General features: G+C 35.4%; 1 protein-coding gene and 1 long non-coding RNA gene across 6 annotated transcripts in view; one reads left to right on the top strand and one right to left on the bottom strand.

The window, feature by feature from the left end:
- LOC134653613 (uncharacterized) overlaps positions 1-27,679 on the top strand; it is a 381,090-nt gene that overhangs the window by 347,186 nt on the left and 6,225 nt on the right. The window lies entirely within an intron of this gene.
- LOC134653562 (connectin-like) lies at positions 5,037-26,107 on the bottom strand. The gene is made up of 3 exons (XM_063508945.1): positions 25,947-26,107; positions 7,493-8,565; positions 5,037-5,720 (listed from the first exon to the last, which is right to left on the bottom strand). Exons 2-3 carry the CDS (start codon positions 8,544-8,546, stop codon positions 5,266-5,268), a joined length of 1,509 nt encoding a protein of 502 aa, XP_063365015.1. The 5' UTR covers positions 8,547-8,565; positions 25,947-26,107; the 3' UTR covers positions 5,037-5,265.

Genomic DNA, 27,679 nt, shown 5'->3' with positions numbered 1-27,679 from the left:
TCATTAGGAAAGACGGCAAAGAAACAAACTGATATGGCCACTAGTGACAACTTGTAGAAAGCCGATACTAACAAATTAAACTCACCTAACTACTCAACTCAATTTCGACCAAACTGTCGCCTTTTTCGGCACTTCTCTCATTGGTCGTTAGACACTTATATAAAAGTGGTCGGATACGCGAAACTTTCGGCCCCCGGGATATTGGAACTCCATTATAATTTCGATGTCATTAGCGAACTTGGAAAATCAGCTTCCAATAGTTACGGAGCTTTTGGAACACGTTCGTTAAGTATTTATTTGATTTTAAGCTGAGGACCTATTTCAGCGGACGAAAAAATGTTACGTTTAAAGTAGGTATCATTCTATGAACATGCTATGTAAACAAAAGTCACTAGTTAATTCATCATTCAGAGACGATTTAAATATGTAAACTTATTTACGAAATATCATGTGATTATTTACCAGTCACTTTTCATACGTCAAACCTAAAATTCAAAAAATAAATTTCCATAGACACATTCGTTATTTGTTAATGTTCTGAGCTAACATTTTAACGAAACATTATTTTAAATACAATCAATACTTAACAATAAGTATTTGTTACAAGTCCCAGGTGCTTATTAATCTTATTATACCAATCCAATTTCACCTTGCACTGTTCAGCAAATCTTAAAGTCACCTTTCTAACTTGACTATAACTTACTTAGTTACAGAAAAGTATCTAACTGCTAGCATTTCATTATTTTGTGTTAAGAATTTCATGCAATGATCAGATTTCAATTATGGAGCTTAATGATTTAATTAAATTGATTAATTTTGTTGTGTAATTGTTAGATTTAATTTTAAGTCAGGTATGAATTTATAAGTATATACTTACCTATTAAATTTAAAAAAAATATGTACCGTAAAATGGGGTGAGTAGAATCAAAACTGAAATTCAAACCTCAATGACATTTTATTTTTACATATGAAAACTGAATGGTGTATATAATAAGTGTTCCGGACGTTTGTATTTTAGTTTTTATTTTATTTTTGCTAGTTCCATTACATAATTTTGACGATAAAGAGGAAAACCCACCTCACCCCGTAGTGCCTCGTATTTGGGGTGAGAGGGGTTTTCATACAAAGTTGATTTTGGAAGATTGTTGGATCGATTTTTTTTATTATGCGTATTACTATAGCTCCATTTAAAATTGGTAGACATTATTTTTGTAGCAGTAGCCTTAAAATCCCTTCTCACCCCCCTCTCAAACCTTCTCTCCCCATTCATAACCCACCTCTCCCCGCGAAACCTACTCACCCCGTTTTACGGTATACCTAAATTAAAATCAAATATCGGACGTCAAGGACTAATAAGATAATATTATTAGACAAAATTCATTGAGTTATTATTACCTACTGTAGAGCCACGCGACCAAAACCTCATAAGCGCCGAAAAATTCATTTTGGCACTGACATTATAAACGCTATCGAGAACGTTCCTTACTTTTTATGCATCTCGCTCGTACCTACTCTCATATTAGTGCGAGCGAGATGTATAGAAAGTAAATTACGTAGACGTTAGTTTTGACACTGTCAGTGACTCATGGTACGGGTACTGGTAAGTAGAATCCCATCAAAAACATTACATGTAAAAAGGTGCAAGTCTCGCAACGCTTTTACTACAAAAAAGTTTTGAGATGTAATGTGAAACCAAGTCGGTTATTTTAATCAGTGCCAGGGGGTGTTAAAACCGTATCAATAGGATATCTTTAATTTGTAATATGTATAATGACTTGGCCATCGCACGGCTGCATAATGTCAAAAGGATCATCGTCACCTATTAAAAATAATTCTAATTGAACATAACACTAGCGCTAATTGCAGTTTGAGCATTACACATATTTACGAGTACGGTACGAGTAAAGCATTATGTGCGATTGCCAAGTCATTATATGTATTACAAATTAAAGATATCTTATTGATACGGTTTTAACACCCCCTGGCACTGATTAAAATAACCGACTTGGTTTCACATTACATCTCAAAACTTTTTTGTAGTAAAAGCGTTGCGAGACTTGCACCTTTTTACATGTAATGTTTTTGATCGGATCTCATCTCTTTTTGTAGGCAGTCTTTATTTTCGGGTACTCATACCCATACTATGTATACACATATCATAACTAAACATATCTTCATTCATACTCACATCGTACATCGTAGTGTACCTTTACCTACTATTTGTAGGAACTGCAACAGTAACTTTGTAATATCATATATTTATATGGGATTACAAACTTACGTATGTAGTTCTTAGATCTTTAGAACGTGACTAATATTTTTAGGTTTTCCCTTTATGTGGCCATTAAACCCTAACTCTGTACCAAATTTCAGCACTCTGAGTTTATGGGAAGTACTAGTTCTATTCTGATGATCATGAGTGAGTGAGTGAGTGTCATAAATGCGAAACTTTGCTTTCGCTTAACTTCGGAACTAAATGACCTACAGACTTGAAATTTTGGATTTTAAGTATGTGATTATAGCTTACTGGATGACGAAAATTTCTGCGTTCTGGTCTTAAGCAGAGGTTCTCAAATAGGGGCCTGAAAATGCGGCGAAATGGTTCCAGTAAAGGATGGTACGGCAGTGTTTGCTTCGCGCTCGACTTGGCGGGGGCACTGCCGTGCCCCCAGATCACACGGACACCTCTTTGTTCAAAAAGCAAAATCTCATATCGACAATCGCAACCCGTGGTGAGCCGCCCGTCGACATTGAGTGACGCTTCAAAGGACCGAGGGTACACCGTTTTAAATGAGTGCAGTGGCCGGTTAGATTGAGTTCAGGTCGATTGAAACATTTCCTTTTATGGTAGATGAAAAGCACAAATCCACGTTATTTTCCGGGTATCCTGCAGTAGTTTTATTCGGCCATTTTATAGTTGTACACTAACATTCATAACAGAAAGAAAAGTGTCCCAAGATTTTTATTTCTATCTCGTTACCATTATTTATACACTTAGTATGACAGTAAATGGAAGGAACGAAACGTGTATGGGAATTTTGGGACACTTTTCTTCTATTAGGATCAAAAGGGGTCGTGAATGTTGAAATTAATCATCATTTGATGCGAGAGGTACCTATATATAGGTAAGTTTGGAATTAAAATTTCTAAGTCGATTTAATTATTTACTTTATTTTCTCATTCCAAATTTTATAGTTATTTTAAATTTAAATCTAAGTAATATATTTACAGCCCTTATATTCAGTAAATTGAGTCAGTAAAGCTCCTATTTTGTTTAAGGATATAGGTACACAAAGGGTCTAATAATTAAAACTGATCACACTATTTGTATGACAAAAACTAGATCTGAATAATTATAACATTCCTACACTATGACTTACGCGTATACAGACAAATATCAGCAGCGCAAAAAAACTTACAAAATATACAATAAATATAAGAAATACCTACAAGTAGTTTACAAAATTACAATTCTTTTCAAGTTTATATATAATATTACAACAACTATTTAATAATGAGATTTACGGAGAACAGGGTAACTTTGTGACGATGACACTGCCGAATATCGGGAACTCACATCGTATTTTATACAGTCGTGATATAATACAGAGCTTTTCAGTAGAGTATCGTGTTTTAGCCACGAAGCTTGATGAGTGGCCTAAGTGAGGTACGAGATTGAAAGCTTGATTATATCACTATGGTACTTATAATTATATCTGATACTTTTCTATGAGTCAAATAAAATTATACTTTTTCTACTATACAACCCAAATAATTAAACAAATCTACTGAAAAAGAGGCTCGTTTGTCTTTGGTTCTATCGTTTTGTTTTGCCCTCTTGACCGCGGCGACACGTGATTGGTCAAATTCATTATAGTACACTAAAGTGTTTCATAATGAAGTCATTATAGTCGAGTCGGGAGTCGACAGTGAAAAGTATCCGTTTGCTATATGAAGTCTTAATTCAACCATTAAAGTCGAGGAGTGGGAGAAAAAACAAATGTACAAACAGCAACACTCTTAACTGTACATCGGTGGACCTTATTACAAAAGGCATAAAGGTCACCGATGTACCTACAGTTAACAGTGTGGGCGATGGTACATGACCTGGTTTACCATAGGGCACGTTCTTCATTTTAATTTATTGTTATATTGCCAAGTGTTACGAGTAATATGTAGAACAAGACTGATTCAATAAAATGAATATTTTTCTTCCAGTTTAATTTTTTGATGTGAATACTTCTTTAGCGAAAAATATTTGGGAAAAATATTTAAACTCGCGACAGATCACGTGACCGTAAGACGGAGATGTGACCTGATCGAAAAACTGTTACAATGTCATTGAGCTTTTGTTTATTGATCTAAATGCTATCTAGTGAGTTTCCCTCTAACTGGTATTAATATAACTCGAGTACTAAAAGTGATGTGCTTAGGGGTTTCAAGTAATGCGACGAAATAACGGTAGATGACGTTAACTTCAATTATACAGACATATTGCTCTAGTCATTGAGTTTTCACTTCTGCCGGCACTCCCGGAGTGCAACCCGTTGTTTTTTTAGGGTTTTTTTTAACGTTGTGGCGAGTTAGCGAGTATTCTTTAAGACTTATATGATTTTAGCATTCTCCAAATATTGTTTTATGTCTACTATTTGCCTCACAATTAGGTTAATCAAGTTAATGTATGCCAAAACCAAGCTTTAGAAATTAGTTCCCTAGTTACTGTGTAAAGCATCGCTCCGTCACAGTTTCTCAACTTAAGCGGTAACTCTGTGCATATAACCAACTAGCAACCAAGTTTTATTATTATACTAAGGAGATCTAATTAAAATATTACAGACACAAACATGGTCCTAAGATGGTAATATGCTTCAGATTTTGAAATTCAGATTTAACTTTAAGTACATTACTTTATAGGATTTTACAATTTACATGTACTTAGGCCAATCAACTTTATCTTGTTGCTTGTCTGTTCCGGTTAATTATTAAAAGCATTACATATTCTAATTTCATACTCAAGCGGAGGGCTTTCAAATAATTTTACGTTCTTAATTTCAATCACAAATTGACCAATACTACTGTTCTAAGACTTCCCAGCAAGCCAGCTCACAACCACCAAAGTTATCGCTACAAAATAATTTAATAAAATAGAATTAACCAGTCTTCATCCTTACAAACTACAGAAGAAACGGCAGACTTACAAATTCTTACAAAACAAGCGCAACCTGCGCAACCCATTGTTCCCTTAAAGTCCGGTTTCGCTTGCGTTTAATTTAAAAAACTTATAGTGACTAGAGTGAGCACTAATGAGAGGTTTGAAAGGATTTTGAAACTTGAGCTCGGTCGCCAGTAGCTCTCGTCTTTTGAGGACAACATTAAAGAATCTTCCCCGTTTTGTGGTACTTCTTGCGCGCACGTTAACGCTTGTACAGGGATATCTAATACTACAACTTGTTCAACTGTTGGTGGAGCGGTGGCTTCCAGTTTGTACGCTGGACTGGCTTCTTCATATACTTCCTCATCATCTTGTTGAAATACGTCGGCGTTGGCTTCTATTTTGAAACTATGTTTTTGGTCGTAAGTTTGCGGGATGTTGTTGGGTAGTTCTCTGGGTTTCTGCACGCAGGTCACGTCGTCTAGCGCGCTTATGAGCGGTTCGCTCTTTGTCTCGTTTCGCAGTACGTGGATCCACGACAAACGACAGTCGCAAGTTAATTGGTTACCTGTGGAGAGAGAAGTCTATTAAATTGTGACACAAGTGTAGATTATTACGTGTGTTACACAGCAACGAGGGTACGGTCAAGTTCACAAACTTCTATACAAGCCAACGTTCTAAAAATATGTTTACACGACTTTAATGTCGGTCTCTTTGAGGCGTGTAAATATATTTTTGAAAGCTGGCTTGTACAGATGTTTGTGAACTCGACTGTACAAAGGTTCATCCAGCTGCAAAAGTACATGGTCACTTTATAAATTAATTCCATTTATAATTTGTGTCTATGTAATTTTACAACTCGTTATAAAACTGCGCCGCGGAAATTTTTAGTTGTTAACTAGTTTTCTCAATTATTATTAACTAGCTTTACGATTTTTGTGTATTTCTCTGACCATTTTTTTTCTAATAATGCTACTAAATATTACGATTTCGTAATTAATGAAAAGAGACCGCAAAGATTTTGGTGTAAATAAGTGGTGTTTAAATATTCTAAAAAGCCCAATACGCTTCACTTTATAACTCAACTAGCGGCCAGCCCCGGCCTCGCACGGATTAACAAATTATACATGAACCTTCCTCTTGAATAGATAGAGTTATCTATTAAAAAGAACCGCATCAAAATCCGTTGTGTAGTTTTAAAAATCTAAGCATACATAGGGACAGACAGATAGCGGGAAACGACTTTGTTTTATACTATTTATTGATAGGTCATGTAAATCTGAAAGGATTCACTTTTGTTATAATTCCCTATTCTATTATGTACCACAGTAATCAGTGTTTTTATAAATACTAATGTACCAAAATAAATACGTAATAGGTATCGACTTAATATGTATTAAGTTTATAAGTTTATCTGTATTTTTCATAACCTAATAAACCAAGATCTTTCCTTTCTTTCTAAACAGATATTTTTCTTAATCTTAATCTTTCGTAAGCATCTTAATCTTTTTAAAGTCCAAAGCTTTGGAATAAATACGACCCTAGCAATACGAAATGTCAAGTTTCCCAAGCTACCACATAACATATTTTTGTTACAAAAAACTGTTAATTTTCCTGGCCAACAGTTTATAAAAAGAGTTCTTTACCAAATAAATTTAACTAAATTTTTTTAGCGAAATTAATGGAGGCATAACTTTCAATTAAACTACTGTGGCTCTGGGGCATTCTCCGTTGAACCGGCGCGTGGCGAAAAAAGTAATGAAGTTATCGTTTTTAACAAATTCTGTTTGTTGACTGAATTAAACACATTGCATTGTGTATACGCTATTATTATGGCTTTGTTGGCTTGCTATAGGGAGAGTTGTTACACTCATTAATTGTCTTTAATATGGAGGGTGCTTTTGTAGGGGATTAGAGCTCTACGGGGACTGCGCCATTGTTTGGCGGAAATAATAGTTGTTTATCTTCCCATGAGCGCGCTAAGCACTCGTGTGTGCGTCATTTTCTCCTAAATAACACGTTTGCGCCAAATATAAGATTCGTATGATTTGATTACAATAAACTTATTGTTGTTTGCCTCATTGTGTTTTGTGTTAGAAAAAATCATATATTTCATTGTTACGACGAGAAATATTTTCTGTCTTTGTTACAGCGCCAAATACGTTACAATAGTTCACTCCATCAACGCTAACAGACCAAATTGAAAGGCAAACCAATGGAAGCGAAATAAAGCAAATTTTCTTGTAGAATAAACTCCCAAATTCGATCAGATCAAATTATAAATGCCATTCTATAAAATGTTATTCGAGAAATGAATGAAATTAAATCGTTATCACTCACCGCTCAGATAAAGGACTGACGTCTTCGCTTTCAAGTTGTCGAGTATCGGTTTAACCGTATCCAATGTAAAGAACTCAAGCTCATTGTTCCTCAAATCTAATAACTCAAGTCCCCTAACGCCTTCTAAAAGCCGATCATTTATAGACCTCAATTTATTCCCGGTCATAGACAATTTCTGGCACAGAGCGAGCCCGTCGAAAGCTCTTTCACGTAAATATTCCAACTCATTATTATCCAACAGGAGCTCATTCAAATTCCACAATTCAGCGAAAGTGAAATCTCCGATCATTGTTAACTTGTTAGATCTGAGATCTAATCGCGTCAAATTAGCTAGCCCTCGGAATGTCTCTCTGCTGAGGACGGTAATCGAATTGCCTTCTAGGATTAGATCACTCAGCACCGTCAGATGCTCGAAGCAACCTTCGTGAGCCAGATTAATGTTGTTGAACGATAAATCCAGGTATCGCAAAGCCGGCAAATCCACAAACACGTCGCGCTGAATCTCAGTCACTTTGTTATTTTTTATAGTTAGGTTTACAAGCGCCGGTAAGTTGGTGAACGACGAAAAATCTAACTCGGTTATTTTGTCGTTGGTCAGCATTATCTCTCTCAATATGGTCATGTTTGCGAACGTCCTCTTCTCTATTTTGCTGATAGTCGCGTAATGAATGTACAGCTTTTGTAGTTTCTTCAGGCGGTGTATCACGTGTAATGGGATGAATTTCAAAGCTCCGTTGGATCTGACGTTGAAGTTGAGTTTTTCTAGATGTGGTTGTGAATTGAAGCTTGACCAAATGGGGTCAGTTTCGTTAATGCCGCCATTGAAGACCCAACAATCAGCTTTGGTTGCAGTTTTTACTTCATTATTATCACAATAGCAGTGCACTTTGGATTCTCTGTCGGATATATCGCAGATGTTGTCGTTGAGCTGCGCCGTGTGGTGTCTCCTTTCAGTTTTATCGCGGCGTTTCTCATTTAGCCGGCTCTCGGTGAAGGATATTTGCACGGAGGTCAGAGCCAGAGCTAGGAGTAAATATTGGACTACGGACTCCATAACCCTCGCCTTTCACAACCTGTAACAAATGGAAAAAAACGGTTGAAAGAAAGTTTATTTACGAGCGAGAAAATGAAAGGACGGTTGAACTGAAGTTAAAGGAACATTTCTACTCTTCATTTAAATTTTTATAAAACGGAACATATTATCACTAATTGTCAAAGAAATAGTTTAAGTTAAAAGTTTTCTTTTTCATTTCTACAATCCCTAATTGACTTGGAGGTAAGTAAGTAAATCATTCATGTTAGGTACACACTATTAATTACACAACTTATGTAGTATGGACGTCTAGCTACATCAAATATCAAACCCTCAAAGCAAATAGTGTAGGTGTAGGTATATTAAAACGCCATGAGCCATACGCAATTACGGTAATTCAGTCTATTATTGCTAGTCATTAATAGAAAATTACGGTTATTACAGAACTTGCATACATTCTAAGTATAATTAAAGTGGGGTGTTTCCCGAGTCCGCGTTACTTTGACTGATTATTGACATTAACGTTTGACCCCTTGTTTCATCGTCCACACAGTGAGTCACATGAGTCCGCCGCTGTGGTCCGCCGCCATAAGCAAGCCAGACCCATACATTCGAAGATAAGCTCTCATTTTAAAACAAGCTTAAATTCATGAAAATTTACCCTTAAATGTCTACTCATGATGGTCTCAAACCATCGGCATCGGAATGAACATTTACGAAACATATATAATATTTAGGAAACATATATAATATTTACTTATGTCTGGTACGAGCACAGAACAAGTAGAATGGCGATGCGAGCAGGGTACGTGTCGCCGCCGGTTATGAGCAAACGCTCGCATGCTAGTACTCGCCCGCGCTGACCGAAAAACGTAAACATGCCTTTTGCGCCACAATAACGTTCAGATTAAGAAGCCAGACATCAAATCTGTCTAAAGGAGGCGTATCCATTCACCAGGCACACAAGTTTTTACTACCGTTGCGCGAGAAATGTGGAAATGTGGAGAGGAACGAGCGGCGACACCGGTTCCGATACTAACTGCGCGCGATAGCCATTCTAACCTCTTTAATAATGTTCTGTGGGTACGAGTTCGTGTTGCTAAAAATTGTTATACAAAGAAAATAACGAATATTTAACTACTCATACTACTGTGTGTGTGTTTTTGAAGTGAAAACTTCTTTAGCGGCGCTGTGCACTTTTTGAGGTGGGGAAAAAATGTTAAACTCGAGACAGCGTAAGACGATCACGTGACCGTATAAGATTTAGATGGTCACTCATTTATAGATGGCATTTAAATCAATAAAGAAAAACTCAATGAAAAACTGTTACATGTAATGTCATTGAGTTTTTCTTTATTGATTTAAATGCCATCTAGTGAGTTGCGCTCTAACTGGTATTAATATAACTCGAGTACTAACAGTGGAGTGCTTAGAATTAACGCTAACGCTAGATGGCGTTAACCTCAATAATACATAGTGCATTTTGCACTAGTCATTGAGTTTTCACTTTTGCCGGCACTCCCTGAGTGCAACCCGTTGTTTTTTTTTCATGTTTTATGTTTCTTTTTCGTTATACTAACGAAAATTAGTACCAGGCACAGACATTTGTTAGGTACTATTCAAATTCATGTCTAATTTCATGTTACCTATTTCGGAATGTCGTTTTGTGGTGTGGTGTATCGTATGCACCAGCATACCCACCCAGCCACCAGGTTAGGTTTGTGTGACTCTTTCGTTGGACCCCTTGTTCCATCGTCCACACAGTTAAATGACAATTAGAACCTTATTGCCATGACATAAGGTCCACTTATGGCCAGTAAGAATGTTGCTGTGTTCATTGGCGTGTGGTGAATGAGCCTAAACATAAATATGGCGGCATATGCGACAGTTGGTCATGGTACATGTCCAATTAAAAGTAATTATATCCATTAAAATCTACGATGATACTGTCATAAAGTGGGTTCAAATTAAGTAACAAAGAGACAGCTTGTTTAACTCTTTTTAACCATTTTGTCCGGTCATTGACGGTTTATTGTTACGTAACGTTTACTGTCAACTTCTTTGATGATTCTCGGATTCACGTTATAATCACGACAGTAATGCGGCGGCAAAAGTCACTTACTTTAAAAAGTCCCTTACTTTAAAAAGTCACTTACTTTAAAAAGTCACTTACTTTAAAAAGTCGCTTTTTTCATCAAGGAAATTGACAGATACAGAACTGCGTCAAGGCCATAGCAGTATTGTCGCAACAGTAATGCTGCTGCAGTTGCTATCCAAACATCACCTTTTTATTTATGTAACATCATAAAATGTTCTTTAATGATAATTATACCCAATATACCTAACCTATACTTGAAAAACATTCGTTAATAGCGAATACAAAATATTAGATCTCTATCTTTCAGTATTTTCTATAGGTATATATATTCCACAAAAATTAAAATACAGAAAGAGCGTGTCTAATTAAAATACCAAAAAATCGTAGCAAAAATGGAAACAAAGTCACAAAAGCCCTTAAAACGCTTATTACTAACAAAAACGCAACAGTGACAATACGTTCGCTGTTAATTAAACATCTGTCCTTGTCCATTCTTTAAATGAGCTCTGATTAGAGCGAGACAAAAAAGGTAATATTGTCTAAATGATTATTAGGGATAGAATTCTGTGATCCCTTGCCGCTTTGTTTAATTAAAAAGGAAGGACAGTGAGTTCTCTTTTTAGGGTTCCGTAGCCAAATGGCAAAAAACGGAACCCTTATAGATTCGTCATGTCTGTCTGTCTGTCTGTCCGTCTGTCTGTCCGTCCGTATGTCACAGCCACTTTTCTCCGAAACTATAAGAACTATACTGTTGAAACTTGGTAAGTAGATGTATTCTGTGAACCGCATTAAGATTTTCACACAAAAATAGAAAAAAAACAATTAATTTTTGGGGTTCCCCATACTTCGAACTGAAACTCAAAATTTTTTTTTTCATCAAACCCATACGTGTGGGGTATCTATGGATAGGTCTTCAAAAATGATATTGAGGTTCCTAATATCATTTTTTTCTAAACTGAATAGTTTGCGCGAGAGACACTTCCAAAGTGGTAAAATGTGTGTCCCCCCCCCCTAACTTCTAAAATAAGAGAATGATAAAACTAAAAAAAATATATGATGTACATTACCATGTAAACTTCCACCGAAAATTGGTTTGAACGAGATCTAGCAAGTAGTTTTTTTTTAATACGTCATAAATCGCCTAAATACGGAACCCTTCATGGGCGAGTCCGACTCGCACTTGGCCGCTTTTTATTCATTATTTACCATCTGCCCTCTGAATGATTAACCTTAAAATGAACTTAGAGAAACGAAATTTTTTAGTTATTTTTGTTTTTCGGCATTGAAATTGAAATGATATTTTCGTGAAATTTTCTAAACAGAGACTTATTTTTCCGTCTAGAGTTATTAAGTACCTACCTATTTCTTTTGTTTTGGTGATTCTATTTTACAAATACAAAAATACAAATTTATTTATTGTCTGATAACAAATGATCCATTTTTTGCTTGTGTAGGTACAGTCGCATGTTTTAATTTATGACCCATTTTTGAACCTTGTCACAGTGACAATAGCATGAGGTCTCTAGCGACTTTCACTGTAACAAGGTAAAAAAATGGGTCATAAATTAAAACATGCGACTGTACAAGAATTGAATTAAAAAAATCTTAAAAATAAATAAATAAGAAGAATATAATATACAATATAAGTACTTGAAGTAAAGAATATACAACATACAAATGAACAAAACAAAGGTACATGTTAGTCGGTTTTATTGATAGACTCTAATTTATTTGAACTTGCGAAGGTGAAATAATTATATTTTAAACTCAAACAATTTTCACTCAGATGACATAAATATTTACCTATCTACTTAGTTTCTGTTTTTCAGAAGCGAAGAAACCTAAAACCGCTATTTAATATATTTGTCCTTATCAGTCTACCATCTAAGTACTTTGACATTTGCGTTTTTTTGCAAAAGGATAATATTAATTATTATGTACTTTATAGAGCTGTTTTATGAGTTAAAGGGCATCAACAAAGTCATTACCACAACTAAAGCATAGATACGTATGAAATGACATCACTGTTACGAATATAGATATTAATACACTCAATAAATATTAAATAAATAAATAAAATAAAACTCTTGAAATTTTAAACCATTTTATGCCAAAAATGCCTTACATCATTTTAGGAAAAAGCTGATAAGTACTCTTCAAACCGCTCGATCCATTTTTATCAAACATAGTTAAAAATCGCCGCAAGAAGATTGCTTTCACATCAAAATTTGTCCATCCGTTTGAGAGCTATGATGCCAGACACACAGACAGACATTGGCGCCAAACGTATAACACCTCATTTTGCGTCGGGGATAAAAAAAAACAATCGCCAAGTCAGTTTAAAAACCAAAACATGCGTTAAGGGAGCCACTGATTACCAGTCCGCCGAACGATATAGGCCTGTCAGTCGTTCGGAGCTGTCAATTTTTTGTTCTAACTGACAGGCCGATATCGTCCGGCGGACTGTTAATCAGTGGGCCCCTTTAGAGACAAGGAACCTTAAAAAGTTTAAAGGAAGCGCGGAAAGAAAACAGAAGAGAGATTAACGAATTGTATCCGTCTTTTGTTTTTAAATTTAATTTCGCCACTGGGAGCGTGCCTGCAATTTCAATCCGAGAAAGTTCTTAAGGCGCCGTGAGTTCAGGTTTCTCTATCACCCTTCCAATATTAGTGATATAGAGAGATATAGCGTTTGCGTAGCGCAAACGATTGTCATCTTGGCTAGACCCCCTGCGGCCATGCCGGCCTAGCCAAGCTGACAATTGCTATCGATTCGACAACGAAACGCTTTGTGCATCTCTATCACTCTTCCTTATTAGTGCGACAGTGACAGTTGCGTTTCGATCGCTACGGAGCGTAAGCGATTGGCAGGTTGGCTACGCGGCCTGGTCTTTCTTCGATCGCAACTCGCTGAGCACTTAGCGGAAGGCCGTGCGTACCCGGGATCGCTGATAGGTATATTGTTATTGAACTATTATTTTTAGTTATTATTAACAAAAAACAATTCATGGATGAATTCATCAAAAATCAAATTACGCATTTTTAGAAGCAATTTCCATGTTAATTAGCTTTTGTGCAAAAATAGTTACAAATTTTTAATGATGCGTTTTAGACCTATGTTAGAGATATTTTTCTATCGAGCGAAATTTGTCTGATCAGTTTCGAATCGATTAAGTGAATATAAATAGGCCACATGATGGCTATTCATATTTTTTGGCAACCATCATCTAAAAAAGCGCTACGATTTTACAAAAACTCTAAACTCACTGCACCTTAAGAAGAGACAATGCTCAAAAGTAGCTGGGGTCGTTTTAGACCAAGTTTTCTTAACGTTCACCCATTTTTGACGTTTTTATTTAAGCAAAGAGACTTTGGAAGGGCAATTGCCCGCCCAGTGACTTTTGTTTTAATGTTATTAAAGGATTTTGTTGGTTTGACGCATTGTACTTAATGTGTCGTAATAAGAAAGAAAATAACCGTAAAAATGATTCTTAAAAAAATTATTTGTTTATTCAATGCTTAAAACAGTATTTTAAGCACGTTTAATGATGACTGAAAATATTTTGAAGTAAACTAATTGGTAAAGTAAACATACTTAAGTACTATTATTGTAATGTAAAAACAATGACTTCTACGCCAGACGTTTAATAACCTTTAAAAATGATCTAAACATATTTTAGTTGTAGTCTCAAATAATACTTTAAGCTCATCTTTATCAACATTTCTTTGTAGTTAAATTTATAGACTAATATTTACCTACTAGTACTTAAGTATGCAATCCTTTGAATTTCACTGTGAAAACATCGATAGCATTTTGTCTCCGAAATTTAAGGTCCCCATAAATTTCCACATCGTTTACAGTCATGGGGAGTCAAATCGGTAAGGTCCTCTGTAATTCACATTCGTTTAATTTTCCGGAAACGTGACGTCCCTGTATAATAAGGTACCTTTCACTTGATGTCAAATCAGGGCGCAGTGTCACATAGATTTTCAAGGGTAAATAATAGGTTTCACATTTGTTACACGGCTATGATTAAGGTACGGTTCGGATTCAGATTGCTGTCTCTCATTTGCAATATTTCACTTACCTATCGTTTCACAACGTACTATACTTACTGTATTATACAAATATACAATATACAAATATTTATTTTGCAAATTGACATGACATGAGACCTTAGTAATTAAATTAAAATTAACTACATAATATGTACTTACAACAGCTTCTTAGAACGAACAATAGCCCTCACACTACAGTATTTAGGTCGAGCCCGTGTCGTATACTACGTGTGTAATATTGTAATGTATTAAAAATACACTTAAACAAATTACAACATTGAAATATACATAATAATTAAAGCTAATTAATTACATAACGGTTCACAATCCTCGACCACGATTCCGACTGCGATATTTTTTTCTGTATATTATTTCCTTTGATAAATTTTGTGAAACACCGATTTATCCCGTCTGGACTAAAGGCAGCCATTCATTAATATAAAGGCCGGAATTCTGTCGAAGTATAAAAGCAGTAAGCTGTGTCCGTACATTTTCGCTAAGAGCTCTTAATTGGCGCTCTTGTTAGCGTTTAACTTTGGGATTTCTGAAAATATCCGTAACAACAAATATTTACTTTAAGGTGCAGTGGGTTAAGCCAACAAAAATTTTGAAAAATTGTGGCGCTTTTTTGGAGTCTGCCCTTGTAAATATATGTATTCTGTAATTTTTTATGGTATTTGCCCTTTTTATCGTGTACTACCTATAACACAAAGTCGCTTCCTGCTGTCTGTCTGTATGTATGCTTAGATCTTTAACTTCAACTTCAACTTCAACATTTATTCAGCAAATAGGCCACAAGGGCACTTTTACACGTCAACATTGAATTTACATACAAGCAAAATAATAATAATTATACATCAACAATTATTAAATACAACTACAACTACCAAATCAAACTAACGTAATACAATTACTTAGAGATGTATAAGGTCTCTTAATGTCGAATTACATAAAAAAACTATAATAATAATATTAAAATAAAAACAAAACAGATACATGGAAAAAAAATCTAAACTTATTTAGAGGTGTAAATGTCTCTAAGTGTCAGAACTAAAAAATAACATAGTTTATCAAATTATCCTTAGAGATGTATAGGGTCTCCAAGAGTCACAATCCTGTATGATTAACACATTACGAGAGAAAAAAAAAAACATACGAGAACCGAATGAGGCGTCTCACTGCAATTAAATTAAAAAATAAAGTTACTAAATATATTCGTGTTAGCTTAAACAGACCCGTCTCCACAAACAGCACCCGTTCACGAGTACGACGCGTATCTCAGCCATCGCCTCCCTCAACCTTCATTCGGGAAAGTGGCTTAAAACTACGCAACGGATTTTGATACGGTTTTTTTAATAGATAGTGTGATTTAAGAGGAAAGTTTATGTACAATTTGTTAACCCGTGCGAAGCCGGGGCGGGTCGCTAGTTTTATATAAAAACAACAAATTAACTTTACCCCTCTTAAAAGTCTTTCATTTTATGTCTGAAACCGACAAAGTATCCGATACAAAATTACTTGTCGCCAAATAACAGCGTAAACTCTTGTTAAAAGACCAATTACCCCAAATACCTTCGTGACAAAAATCCCAATTCACAGTCCAAAAAATGATTACTTTTCTACCTGCGTGCATTGTCGCAATCTACCTGAGGACCCTTTGTGGGCTTAAGGAATATTTCTTCAAATACTTCGAAACTCTCCCGTCGCGATAGAAAAAGAGTGAATCTATAGGAGCCTTTGATATTGTACTACGTTTTGTATTCGATTTAACTATGTCCACCTTTCCTTGTTTTGGATAAAGCGGCTTTGAATTTCTGTATTAAACTTTGTCATCGCGTTAGTAAGAATTTAGCGTTTCTTGTCACGGTTCTGTTCCGCGAAATGTTATGTGCGTGCAGTGCACTTATCCGTGTAGTTACGCCACAAAAGGGACCTCTAGGCAATTGCAAGCATAGATTGCGTCATGAGGGGTCGCAGATGTATTAGAGGATCTTTGATACTAGTGGAAGCACTAATATATAAAAAGTCCCTTTTTAACGAACACACATTTAAGGATGACTCACGCTAGAACGGGGTCCGGTCCGACGCGTCCGGCACTTCATTTTCTACGATGGGTGATCACGTGATGCTTTCTATAATTAGAAAACAAATTGTCGGACGCTTCGGCCCGGACCCGGACTGTTTAACCGTGAGTCATCCTTCATTGTACGTGACTTTACAATATATGGTCAAGATGAAATAATAGACTTTTTTTGTTTGTTTTTTAAACGGTACAGGTAATACGCATTCAAATGTTGTATAAGACCTCTTTATACAACAGGTTGAATTTTGTTTTGTCAAGTGTAAGATTTTGGAGCAGGTAAATGTTTTTTTTGCTAGTACAAATTGAGCAGCATATTGTTTGATTTTTAAGAGATCAAGTGTTTTGGCTATTAATTGTGTGTTAGATGCATGAGGTATCAATATCAATACTCATACTATATACGCATAATATTAAAACAACCAAAGCGACAACCAAATTTACTTTTAATAAAGATAAAATATCGTCCATACAAAGTCTTAATTTCAAGAGAACTTCTTTGGCATTTGTTTTATTTCAGTATCAAAAAATTGATACTTCATAAAAACCATACACCTACGTTAAGTACCATAGTACCAGTATACTTATGTTGATTTTGCATTAAATTAACATTTTGTTAGCACTGCGCAGTTTATAGATTATTTGTGTCGGTTTATTTGTAGGTAAAATACGTACTAACGTAATTCACAATCCAGGTCAAAATAAAATAATAAGCTAAACTCATTGAGTACCTAATTAAAAAAATAGCTTCGGTCAATTTCCTAAAACCGACACACATAGTTCATCAGTCCCAATTTTTGCGTAAGTAACAAAATATTTTCATACTGTTATGCAAACATTTCTTTCAGTGACCCTTTCGGGAAACCCAGTATCACCATTTGCATGGGCGTATCTATATCTACCAACTTTACTTAACTGGTCGTCATTTCTCCGCCCATTCATCTTACTTAAGATAACTTAATGAGTAGAAAAGCTTAATTAGTTTTCTATTCTAATGGATCCAGTTAATTTTCTCCTTTATAAATTGCGGCTTCTGTGTGCCTTCCTCAGCTTTCCATGGTTGCTTGTCTTTAACTTGAGACTTGCAGTGAGTGGGGAAAAGGGAATACGTTTATTACGAGTAGGAAGGTACGGTCAAGGTATTTAATTTTAGTATTCTTTCGTACCTTGTCACAGTGACAATAGTATGAGTTTCCTAGCCCATTGTCACTGTGACATTTGTGACAAGGTACGAAATGGAACTGAAATTAGTGAAATTAAATTCTTTGGCTGTACGTTTTACTAATGAAGGCGGAAAAGTACAAGAATTTCCTTTATATCGTGTGTTTTTACAATAGTCCCCAGCTTTCGGATAAATATTAAACGGTAGCTTAGGGATTTTTATGCCTTATATGAAACGATTAATCTATTTGGAGCAATAATTATGTATAACAAACACGTAGATTAGCTAAGATGCCAATAGACGATTGTAAATAATTGGAAACGAAATGCCACGTTGTAATTTTCATACATTATTTACTTAACTTATTGATTGGCATTTGTGATTGTTTACGAACGGATCTCACAGATTATGGAACTTCATTCAAATCATAAGATTTGTTGACAATTACATGCAATTTTTGTAAGTAGGTAAGTAACTAAGTACCCAGTCTTTTGTTTTGGGAATAAACTTTCAACAACTAAATAGTTATTTTTCTTCTGATTTTGATCGACTCAACGTTTTCTTTTTTTTTAAATAACAATACAATAATAGTAATATCCCGGGCACGCACGGCCGTCCGCTCAGTGCTCGGCGCGCTTCGGATAAGGACATGAACGCACTTTATTATGAAACAGGATAACTTGCTATACTGCCGTATTCGAACTTCAAGATATTCACAAGAGTAGACACGTACTAGATCCATTCTAGATACGTTATAGTTTAGATTTCAACTAGTTCTCTTTTGCAGTGCAATTCGGGCAACCAATGTCACTTTTATGATAGATCGTGTTAGATATCTATTAGATGTGAATTAGATCTCCAAGTAATATCTTGTGGAAATCGTTCAAGAGTATCTTCAGAATCGCGGAAATGTCAAATTTGACAGGTTAGATCTTAAACATATCTTTATCGTATCTTGGCGATGTCTAAAAGATATCTAGTAGATGTCTATTACAAAATCCGAATCGGGCTCATAGTTGCTATCCATTCAGGATCGTCCTGCGCCCTAACTTCATCCTTATTGCATTTATATTGTTCAGTGAGAGCTTTTACTTAACTTCAGACAAAGCTTTAAGAATATTAAATTTGTGCTTTTTGCTATCTAGGTATCATGCTTCAACTTAAACTTTTACTATAGGTATTCTGTTTATTTACAATAGACAGGAAAGTTTTAATTAAATAATGCTGGTTTAAAAATTCGCTGTGAAGAATGTAAATTTATGTATAAGGTAAGTCTAAGTTATAGAAGTTCAAGTTCTATAGATAATCTGAAATATTACGCATTTTTTCTTAAGCTCGGCCGAATTTCACCTTCCCGTACAAACGAAGTTTTGTTATAATTTTAAAACTACGTATTGGATTGTAATGAAAAGTAGCACTTACAATGATATGAGGTCATACCTCATACTATGTAATTATTTATGCCTGTAATTAGTATGCCTGTAATTTATATAGCTCCAGCTTATAAACCAAATGAAATAGAGGAAAAACCAAGTTTTGTATGAAATATTTAAAGCTAAGTACATAAAATAATTAGAATAATTAGTGATATACCTTATCCTACAAGTTTCAAAGCAATCTAGCTAGTGGTTTTAAAATGAGAGCGTAATTACATAGTTAATTACGTTTGTGTGTTTTAAGCAAATAAAATTTCTGATTTCTGATATGGAGAACCGAACTTGCTGCGGACTCTTAAGAGGAGAAGGTTATTTTATGGAATTTGGAAAAAATAGTATACGTGTAAAATAGATAGTATAGATACATAACCATAATACATAGTATATATAGTGTAGTATCTAGTATAGATACATTATTATTGAATGTATTATGGAAAATATTGCTATTGAATTAAGTTGGTGTGGTTATAATGTGTATTAAATGTTATTTTAAGTTAATTGATATTGTGACTAGTATGTAAGCGCTTTGGTATGGCGCTATAATGCTTATACATGTATGTATATGCTGAAATAAATGAAATGAAATAATTCATACGTTACAATAATAATATATGGGAGACCGAGCTTTGCTCGGAAAACATTAAAAACTCAAAATTGCGCGTTTTCCCAGAGGTAAGACCGAGCTAGATCGATTTATCGCACCCGAAAGCCCCAATGTAGCAAATTTCATCGAAATCGTTAGAGCCGTTTCCGAGATCCCCCGAAATATATATATAAATAAATATACATATAAATAAATAAATAAACAAGAATTGCTCGTTTAAAGGTATTAGATAGATAGATTAGATAGATAGATTAGATATTATTTATAAACGTTTAGGCTTCTATGTAAATATTATGTTAGGGTGTTATGATACTCTAATCAAGACTCTGAATTGATATGAAACCCGAGTTAGTGAAACTAATACCGTTTGAGACAGTTAAATGCCCCGAAGGTTCAAACGCCAACAAGTTAAACATTAATTAAATCTTACTCACCTACCCCTAAGCCTTGCTCGCCCTCAATGACCCTCAATGGCCCTTAGCTCTATTTTGACTAACAACCAACTTGCAACCTAAATAGCCAGTAAAATTACAAAGATAACGCTGCCATTTAAAAACGCACCTACCCCACTTGTAACTAAGCACACCTTCGCAAGAACAACATAATTTCCCATCACTCAAATCTCGAGCCTCCATAATTCAAAACTTATTGCCTTAAGTGAAAACTTCGTTCGAGAGCCACTCGTCAAATTTAACTCAAAGTTCCGAGTTTCCATCACCCGTAAGTAACTGATAAAGTCTGTTTACATTAATTTTGTAAATGATAAATTTCTTTAGGGTGTTTGTGCTGCTGCGCATATTCAAATTGGGTAGGTTCCCGAGGGGGCTTTGAAGGAAAACTTGGCTACACGTTGTTGCTTCGGATGTCCGTTTAGCTGATGGATTTTGTTATAAACCTTTTTTTTTATCCACTGCTGGAAGGGCTTAAGGTGCGATGCGAACAAACCTAGAGTATGTGCTGCAAGTGTGTATGCCAGTGATGTTTACATAACAGTAACAAACAATTTGTTAATACTTACACAAAAAATGGGACTTGCGAACTATACTTACCCGTTACCCGTCATAAAATCGGTTTTAGGATATTGAACAAAATTTTATTTAACAATGAGTTCGGTTAATTATTTCTTACTTAGTTTGCTGTAGTTAGCGGGTTTTATATTAGCTTTGTGTGAATTGTGCTAATTAGTTTTTAACTCAGTAATCTGTAACTGTAGTACGTCATTGGTGTCAAACGTATGACACCTTGTATTTGCTCAGCGTTGTTTCTAAGTGTAAGGCCTGAGTGACTGAAAGAACTGGGTATGTTTTGTTGCTTAATGCACAATAGTACTGCAAGTATTCCAAACTTCTGAGCAGGTTTATTTGGTTATGTTCCTCAAATACTTGAGCTGGCGAAGTTTTAACAAGACTAGTTCGCGGAGCCGAGCCGTGTCCGACAACAATAGCGGACAACTTTCGTATTTATGCACATTTTTAGGGTTCCGTAGCCAAATACGATTTTGTATGATTCCATGTACATATGTATATTTTCTAAATCAAATTTCTATTACACCTTATGTGTATAATTGCATGAATTCTATAGTAATTTAAATTGTATTTTTTCCCTTATTTTCTCGTAATGCATGTTAATTATAAGATGTAATTATTTTTGAAAAGATGTGTCCCGCCGAGTTTGTTGCCGGTCCCATATTGGGATACCCTCCTCCAATTGAGGGGGGATTTAAATCTTCTCGGGGCAGAGGTGTAGGGTTGGAGCCGGTCTACCTAGCTTTATTTGACGTTCATAAGCGCATTGTAATTATGCCTACTTGAATAAACTATCTTTTATCTTTTATCTTATCTTAAATGGCAAAAAACGGAACCCTTATAGATTCGTCATGTCTGTCTGTCTGTCTGTCCGTCTGTCCGCCTGTCCGTCTGTCCGTCTGTCTGTCCGTCCGTATGTCACAGCCACTTTTCTCCGAAATTATAAGAACTATACTGTTGAAACTTGGTAAGTAGATGTATTCTGTGAACCGCATTAAGATTTTCACACAAAAATAGAAAAAAAAACAATAAATTTTTGGGGTTCCCCATACTTCGAACTGAAACTCAAAATTTTTTTTTCATCAAACCCATATGTGTGGGGTATCTATGGATAGGTCTTCAAAAATGATATTGAGGTTTCTAATATCATTTTTTTCTAAACTGAATAGTTTGCGCGAGATACACTTCCAAAATGGTAAAATGTGTGTCCCCCCCCCCCCCCTGTAACTTCTAAAATAAGAGAATGATAAAACTAAAAACAATATATGATGTACATTACCATGTAAACTTCCACCGAAAATTGGTTTGAACGAGATTTAGTAAGTAGTTTTTTTTTATACGTCTTAAATCGCCTAAATACGGAACCCTTCATGGGCGAGTCCGACTCGCACTTGGCCGCTTTTATAATTTTATTATGTATTTAAGTTACATGGTCTGATGACTTAAAAAAACAATAACTTATACACTAATCTTCAAAAAATACTGAACGTTAAGAAAATCAGTTAATTAAAAATATCCATCATTACAATTCATTTGATTATGCCATAATTATGTTCTATAGTTATCCGGTAACTGATATTGGGGTTTTTCAATCGATATTGGCGGAACCCCTGTCTAAAACTGCGAAATTTGTGTACAGTTTTTTAGGGTTCCGTACCCAAAGGGTAAAAACGGGACCCTATTACTAAGACTCCGCTGTCCGTCCGTCCGTCCGTCCGTCCGTCCGTCCGTCTGTCACCAGGCTGTATCTCACGAACCGTGATAGCTAGACAGTTGAAATTTTCACAGATGATGTATTTCTGTTGCCGCTATAACAACAAATACTAAAAACAGAATAAAATAAAGATTTAAGTGGGGCTCCCATACAACAAACGTGATTTTTGACTGAAGTTAAGCAACGTCGGGCGGGGTCAGTACTTGGATGGGTGACCGTTTTTTTGCTTGTTTTGCTCTATTTTTTGTTGATGGTGCGGAGCCTCCGTGCGCGAGTCCGACTCGCACTTGGCCGGTTTTTTGATGTCTAGTTGCCAAGTAACACTTATTGAAACTCTGTAATATAAAGCCCCAACGGAGCCGACATGTCTCTTTGATACAGGCTTCCTTTAAATATGAAGAAGAATAAAAAAAAAGATATACAAGCCCTAAGTACTATTGATTCCGAAAGTCAATGTACCTTGGGAAGTTTTATATATTTGCTTGTATTTTTTTTTTGTTTTGTTTACATTACGAGAATTCAAAGATATGTACCTACCTACTTTAATTTAAAAACCAACTTGAGACAAAACTTTGACAGTAACACAAAATAAACAGGCCTATACGCTTACCAAAATCAATGTTTTATATGAAAGGTGACATCTCATTGCCGGCGGAAGGCGTATATTTCGGTAAAATCAATATCCCAGTATAATTACAGCGACAGTGAGCCATATGCTTAATTGGAGGGGAGATGGTTAGACTAGAACCGAGACAGGACATTAATGTTTACATAAAATCTCTTTTCCGGCTGCGTTTCCGCTTGGTAATCATAAAACATTGTGAGTAAATGATGTTAATTGTATTGTACCAATTTAATAAAGATAAAGGATATATTATTGAGCTAATAAAGGTGTTAAACTACTTACATAACTTACATTGCTTTATGGTACTTTGTACCAACAGGCAAGTAAGTGTCATCTGACCCCCGTACTAGTGTGAACTGTATCACGTGGGTCAGGATTCACCGTCCTTACATTTTGTTTACAACACGTAGGTACCAATCGCTTTATAATAATATAGAGGTTATAGTAAAAATAATTAAGATAATATAAACGTAATAACTATATATAGTTACGATTCATAAGTGCTTGTTGCTAGGCCTACATGAATAAAGTATATTTTGAATCTTGAATCTTGAGTCTTGAATATACAAAATATGTAATAACAAAGAGCATTAACAAAATGAGCACCAAAACTTCAAAAATAAATAATACCTAAGTAGGTAATGCGAGCAAATGAAATACAATCTCGCTAGACACTATTGTTATGGCTATAATGTCAGTAATGTCACAGTCAGAATCAATACTACAAATGCCAGACGTATTTCATTTACGAGTAGCGATAATAATATATACTGTAGTCGCCATCAGATATGTATATCGGAGCGGCCAAGGTGCTCACAGATATCTGAACAGACCTCTCCTGTCAAGAAGTTAGAGTGCGTGTTCAGATTTTGTGAACACCTTGGCCGCTCCTATATATATGATGGCGACTGTACCTATCGCTACCAGTGTACAGTCAGTAAATAATCTCTTTCGTCCGCTGCTATTAATGTTGACTTTACATATATAGAAAAATAAACATTATTCCATGGTGGCGTTAAAAAGGCAACTAAATTATGATCCTCAACACGCAATGTACAGTCGCCATCAGATATATCGAAGCGCCCGAGGTGCTCAAAAATATCTGAACACGCACTCTAGCGCCTTGACAATAGAGGCGTGTTCAGATATTTGTCAACGCGTTGGCCGCTCCGATTTATCTGATGGCGCCTGTACTCATAGCACGAAGCTAAGTTCCTGTCAAATTTTAGAAGGACCAAATTTTGTTAAAATAATGAATTATATCAAAGAAATTGAGCTCTAAAAGAATAATTACTAATAACGATCATAGTTAAGTACTACCCTGACCAAGAAATAGTGAATTCTCTCAGATCATTGGTTGAGCTGATGACAAATTGGGCTGTAATGGGCCAAAGTGGGGAATTAGAGCAATTCCAGTGTTCGCCCAGAGCGGTTGATAACAAACAACTCTTCACTTCAAGAGAAAACTTGTAAAAGCGAATCGAATTTTGCTCACTGTTTTTAAGCATCAAAACAACCTTGTTCGAGCTGCTGAGGTGAAAAAAAGTACGTAATATATTATTTCCTTCCCAGGGACTCAAACTATAGTTGGCTATAAAGTGCGAGGTAATAGACAGAGTGAATGTAGGTAGCAGCCAAGTAGCAGCACGAAGCTAAGTTCCAGGCCAAATTTTAGAAAGGACCAAATAATTACAATTAGTGTATTCAATCATAGGAAATGAGCTCCAAAAGGTTAATTATCAATATCAATAACGATCACAATAACTACCCTGACGAAGAATTAGTGAATTCTCTCAGATCATTGGTTGAGCTGATGACAAATTGGGCAGTAATAATGGGTCAAAGCGGACGGCAAACTGCGGAATTAGAGCAATTCCAGTGTTCACCCAGCGGAAGATGGATTACAGGTTAACGTATTTGGGGACCGATTGTATGTCTAAGGTGCATTGGGATAACTTCGAAAGAGGTGTAATTAAAAAATGCAAATAAATACATAAAACTTGAAACACTTCATACTTTAGCGACACTAACGCTACTGCAACGCTTACCAAGACAATTTAACTGTTTTAAATTGTCTTGCCCACCAATTATACGCATAATTACCTATTTCAAATGCATAGGAAAAAGCCAATGACTATTATTTCAAAAGTATCTTTCTTAATTAAAAACGATTGTAACAGGAAAATAATCATTTAGAAAAATATGTGATTTAAGAAGAAGTGTAAGTAAAGTTATAAATTAATATTTAAAAATCAGTTTGGGTCATTTTTATTGCAGCCCAAATAATAGCTATAAAATAAAATAAAGCTAAACAAAAAACCATTTTAAATGAAAAATTCTGCCTGTAACCCGAAATTCTAGCTCAAGTACAAAGCTAAAATAAAAACCGCCTTTGTTTTTTGGCAAATGAAATAAATAACTAAACCGGGAGGTAAACAGAAAAGGCAAATCCAATATTGCAATAATTCCTCAACAAACAAATAATATATAAGAATTAACGGTGAACAACATTTAGCAAAGGCGAAAACAAAATTAACAAGGAAACAAAATAAAACTAACGCCAATTACCGAGGTCCTAATTAACACTCGATCGGGAAAACCAATAGAAACTAACTTACCCAAAACCGGAATCACGTATCACCCTCAATGTAGGCACGCACCAGTAATAATCACTGAATTACGAGAAGTTCTCGGCAACTTCGAATGCCAGAACGCCGAAATTCCTTCGACGTGCGACCCCGAGACAACCCGAACCGAACTGAGCTCCGCACCCAGATGGGGCGGGGAATCCTGCAACCGGTGGGGAGTGGATGCATCGGGGTTTCTTGCACTTGAAAGGAAGGGTCAAGAACTGTTATGTGGCTTTTCGGACAGGGGACGATATAGTGTTAGTGATAGTAGTTTGAATATTATGTAAAGGGATACCGGGGTAAGTGGGATCTTGGCTTTCGTATTGAGTTAGTGTTAAATGAAGCTATGAAAATTGTCCTAACACTCTCCTGCTATGAAATATGATCGAGTTTAACGGTTGGTTATCATAAAATCGTATACTAAACATGATTTTATTACGTAGAAAATTTGACAATGTAAGTCTAACTCGTAGAGACCTTTTCACTTTTGTTACCGTAGGAATTTTAGCGAAATCTTTAAATTTTTTATATAAATATTTTTAGACAATAATCTCCGGGCACCTCACTCGTATTAATCTATATATATAAATGCAAGTGTCCTGACTGACTGACTGACTGACTGATTCATCAACGCAGAGCCGAAACTACAAAAGCTAGAAAGTTGAAATTTGCACACTAGGTTGAATTTATAAAGTGTACAAGAGATAAGAAGCGATTTTGAAAAATTCAACCCCTAAGGGGGTTAAAAAGGGGATGAAAGGTTGTATGGGGTGCAAGTTTTATTTTAAGCTAGGAATTTGAAACTTTGTAAAAATGTACTATATTAAAAAACAAGAAAACTAATTTCTACGTTTTCGAAAATTCATCCCCCAAGGTGGTGAAAAAGGGGTTGAAAGTTTGTATGGATATCAAATATTTTTGGGAGTGTTGGACTTGAAACTTTGTATATGGAGATATTATTATAAGACGGGAAAAGTAATTTCAGCGTTTTTGAAAATTCATCCCCTAACAGGGTTAAAAAGGGGTTGAAAGTTTGAACCCATTACAAATGCTTTGAAACTTCTTAGAAAGACATAATAGCCGATGACAAAAAAAAGGAATTGCGACGTTTTAGGTAATTCAACCCCTAAGGGGGTAAAAAAGGGGATGAAACTTTGTCCTGGGGTGCAAATTTTATTTTAAGCTAGGACCTTGAAACTTCGTAAAAAGGTACTAAATTAAAAAAACAAGAAAACTAATTTCTGCGTTTTCGAAAATTCATCCCCCAAGGTGGTGAAAAAGGGGTTGAAAGTTTGTATGGAGATCAAATATTTTTGAGAGTGTTGGACTTGAAACTTTGTATATGGGGATATAATTATAAGACGGGAAAAGTAATTTCAGCGTTTTTGAAAATTCATCCCCCAAGGTGGTGAAAAAGGGGTTGAAAGTTTGTATGGAGATCAAATATTTTTGTGAGTGTTGGACTTGAAACTTTGTATATGGGGATATTATTATAAGACGGGAAAAGTAATTTCAGCGTTTTTGAAAATTCATCCCCTAACAGGGTTAAAAAGGGGTTGATAGTTTGAATCCATTACAAATGCTTTGAAACTTCTTAGAAAGACATAATAGCCGATGACAAAAAACAGGACTTGCGACGTTTCAGGTAATTCAACCCCTAAGGGGGTAAAAAAGGGGATGAAACTTTGTCCTGGGGTGCAAATTTTATTTTAAGCTAGGAC

This window comes from Cydia amplana, chromosome 13, assembly GCF_948474715.1.
Source record: "Cydia amplana chromosome 13, ilCydAmpl1.1, whole genome shotgun sequence".
NCBI classification, from domain to species: Eukaryota; Metazoa; Arthropoda; class Insecta; order Lepidoptera; family Tortricidae; genus Cydia; species Cydia amplana.
Note: the sequence above shows the minus strand (reverse complement) of the source record. Positions and strands in the feature narration are given on the sequence as shown.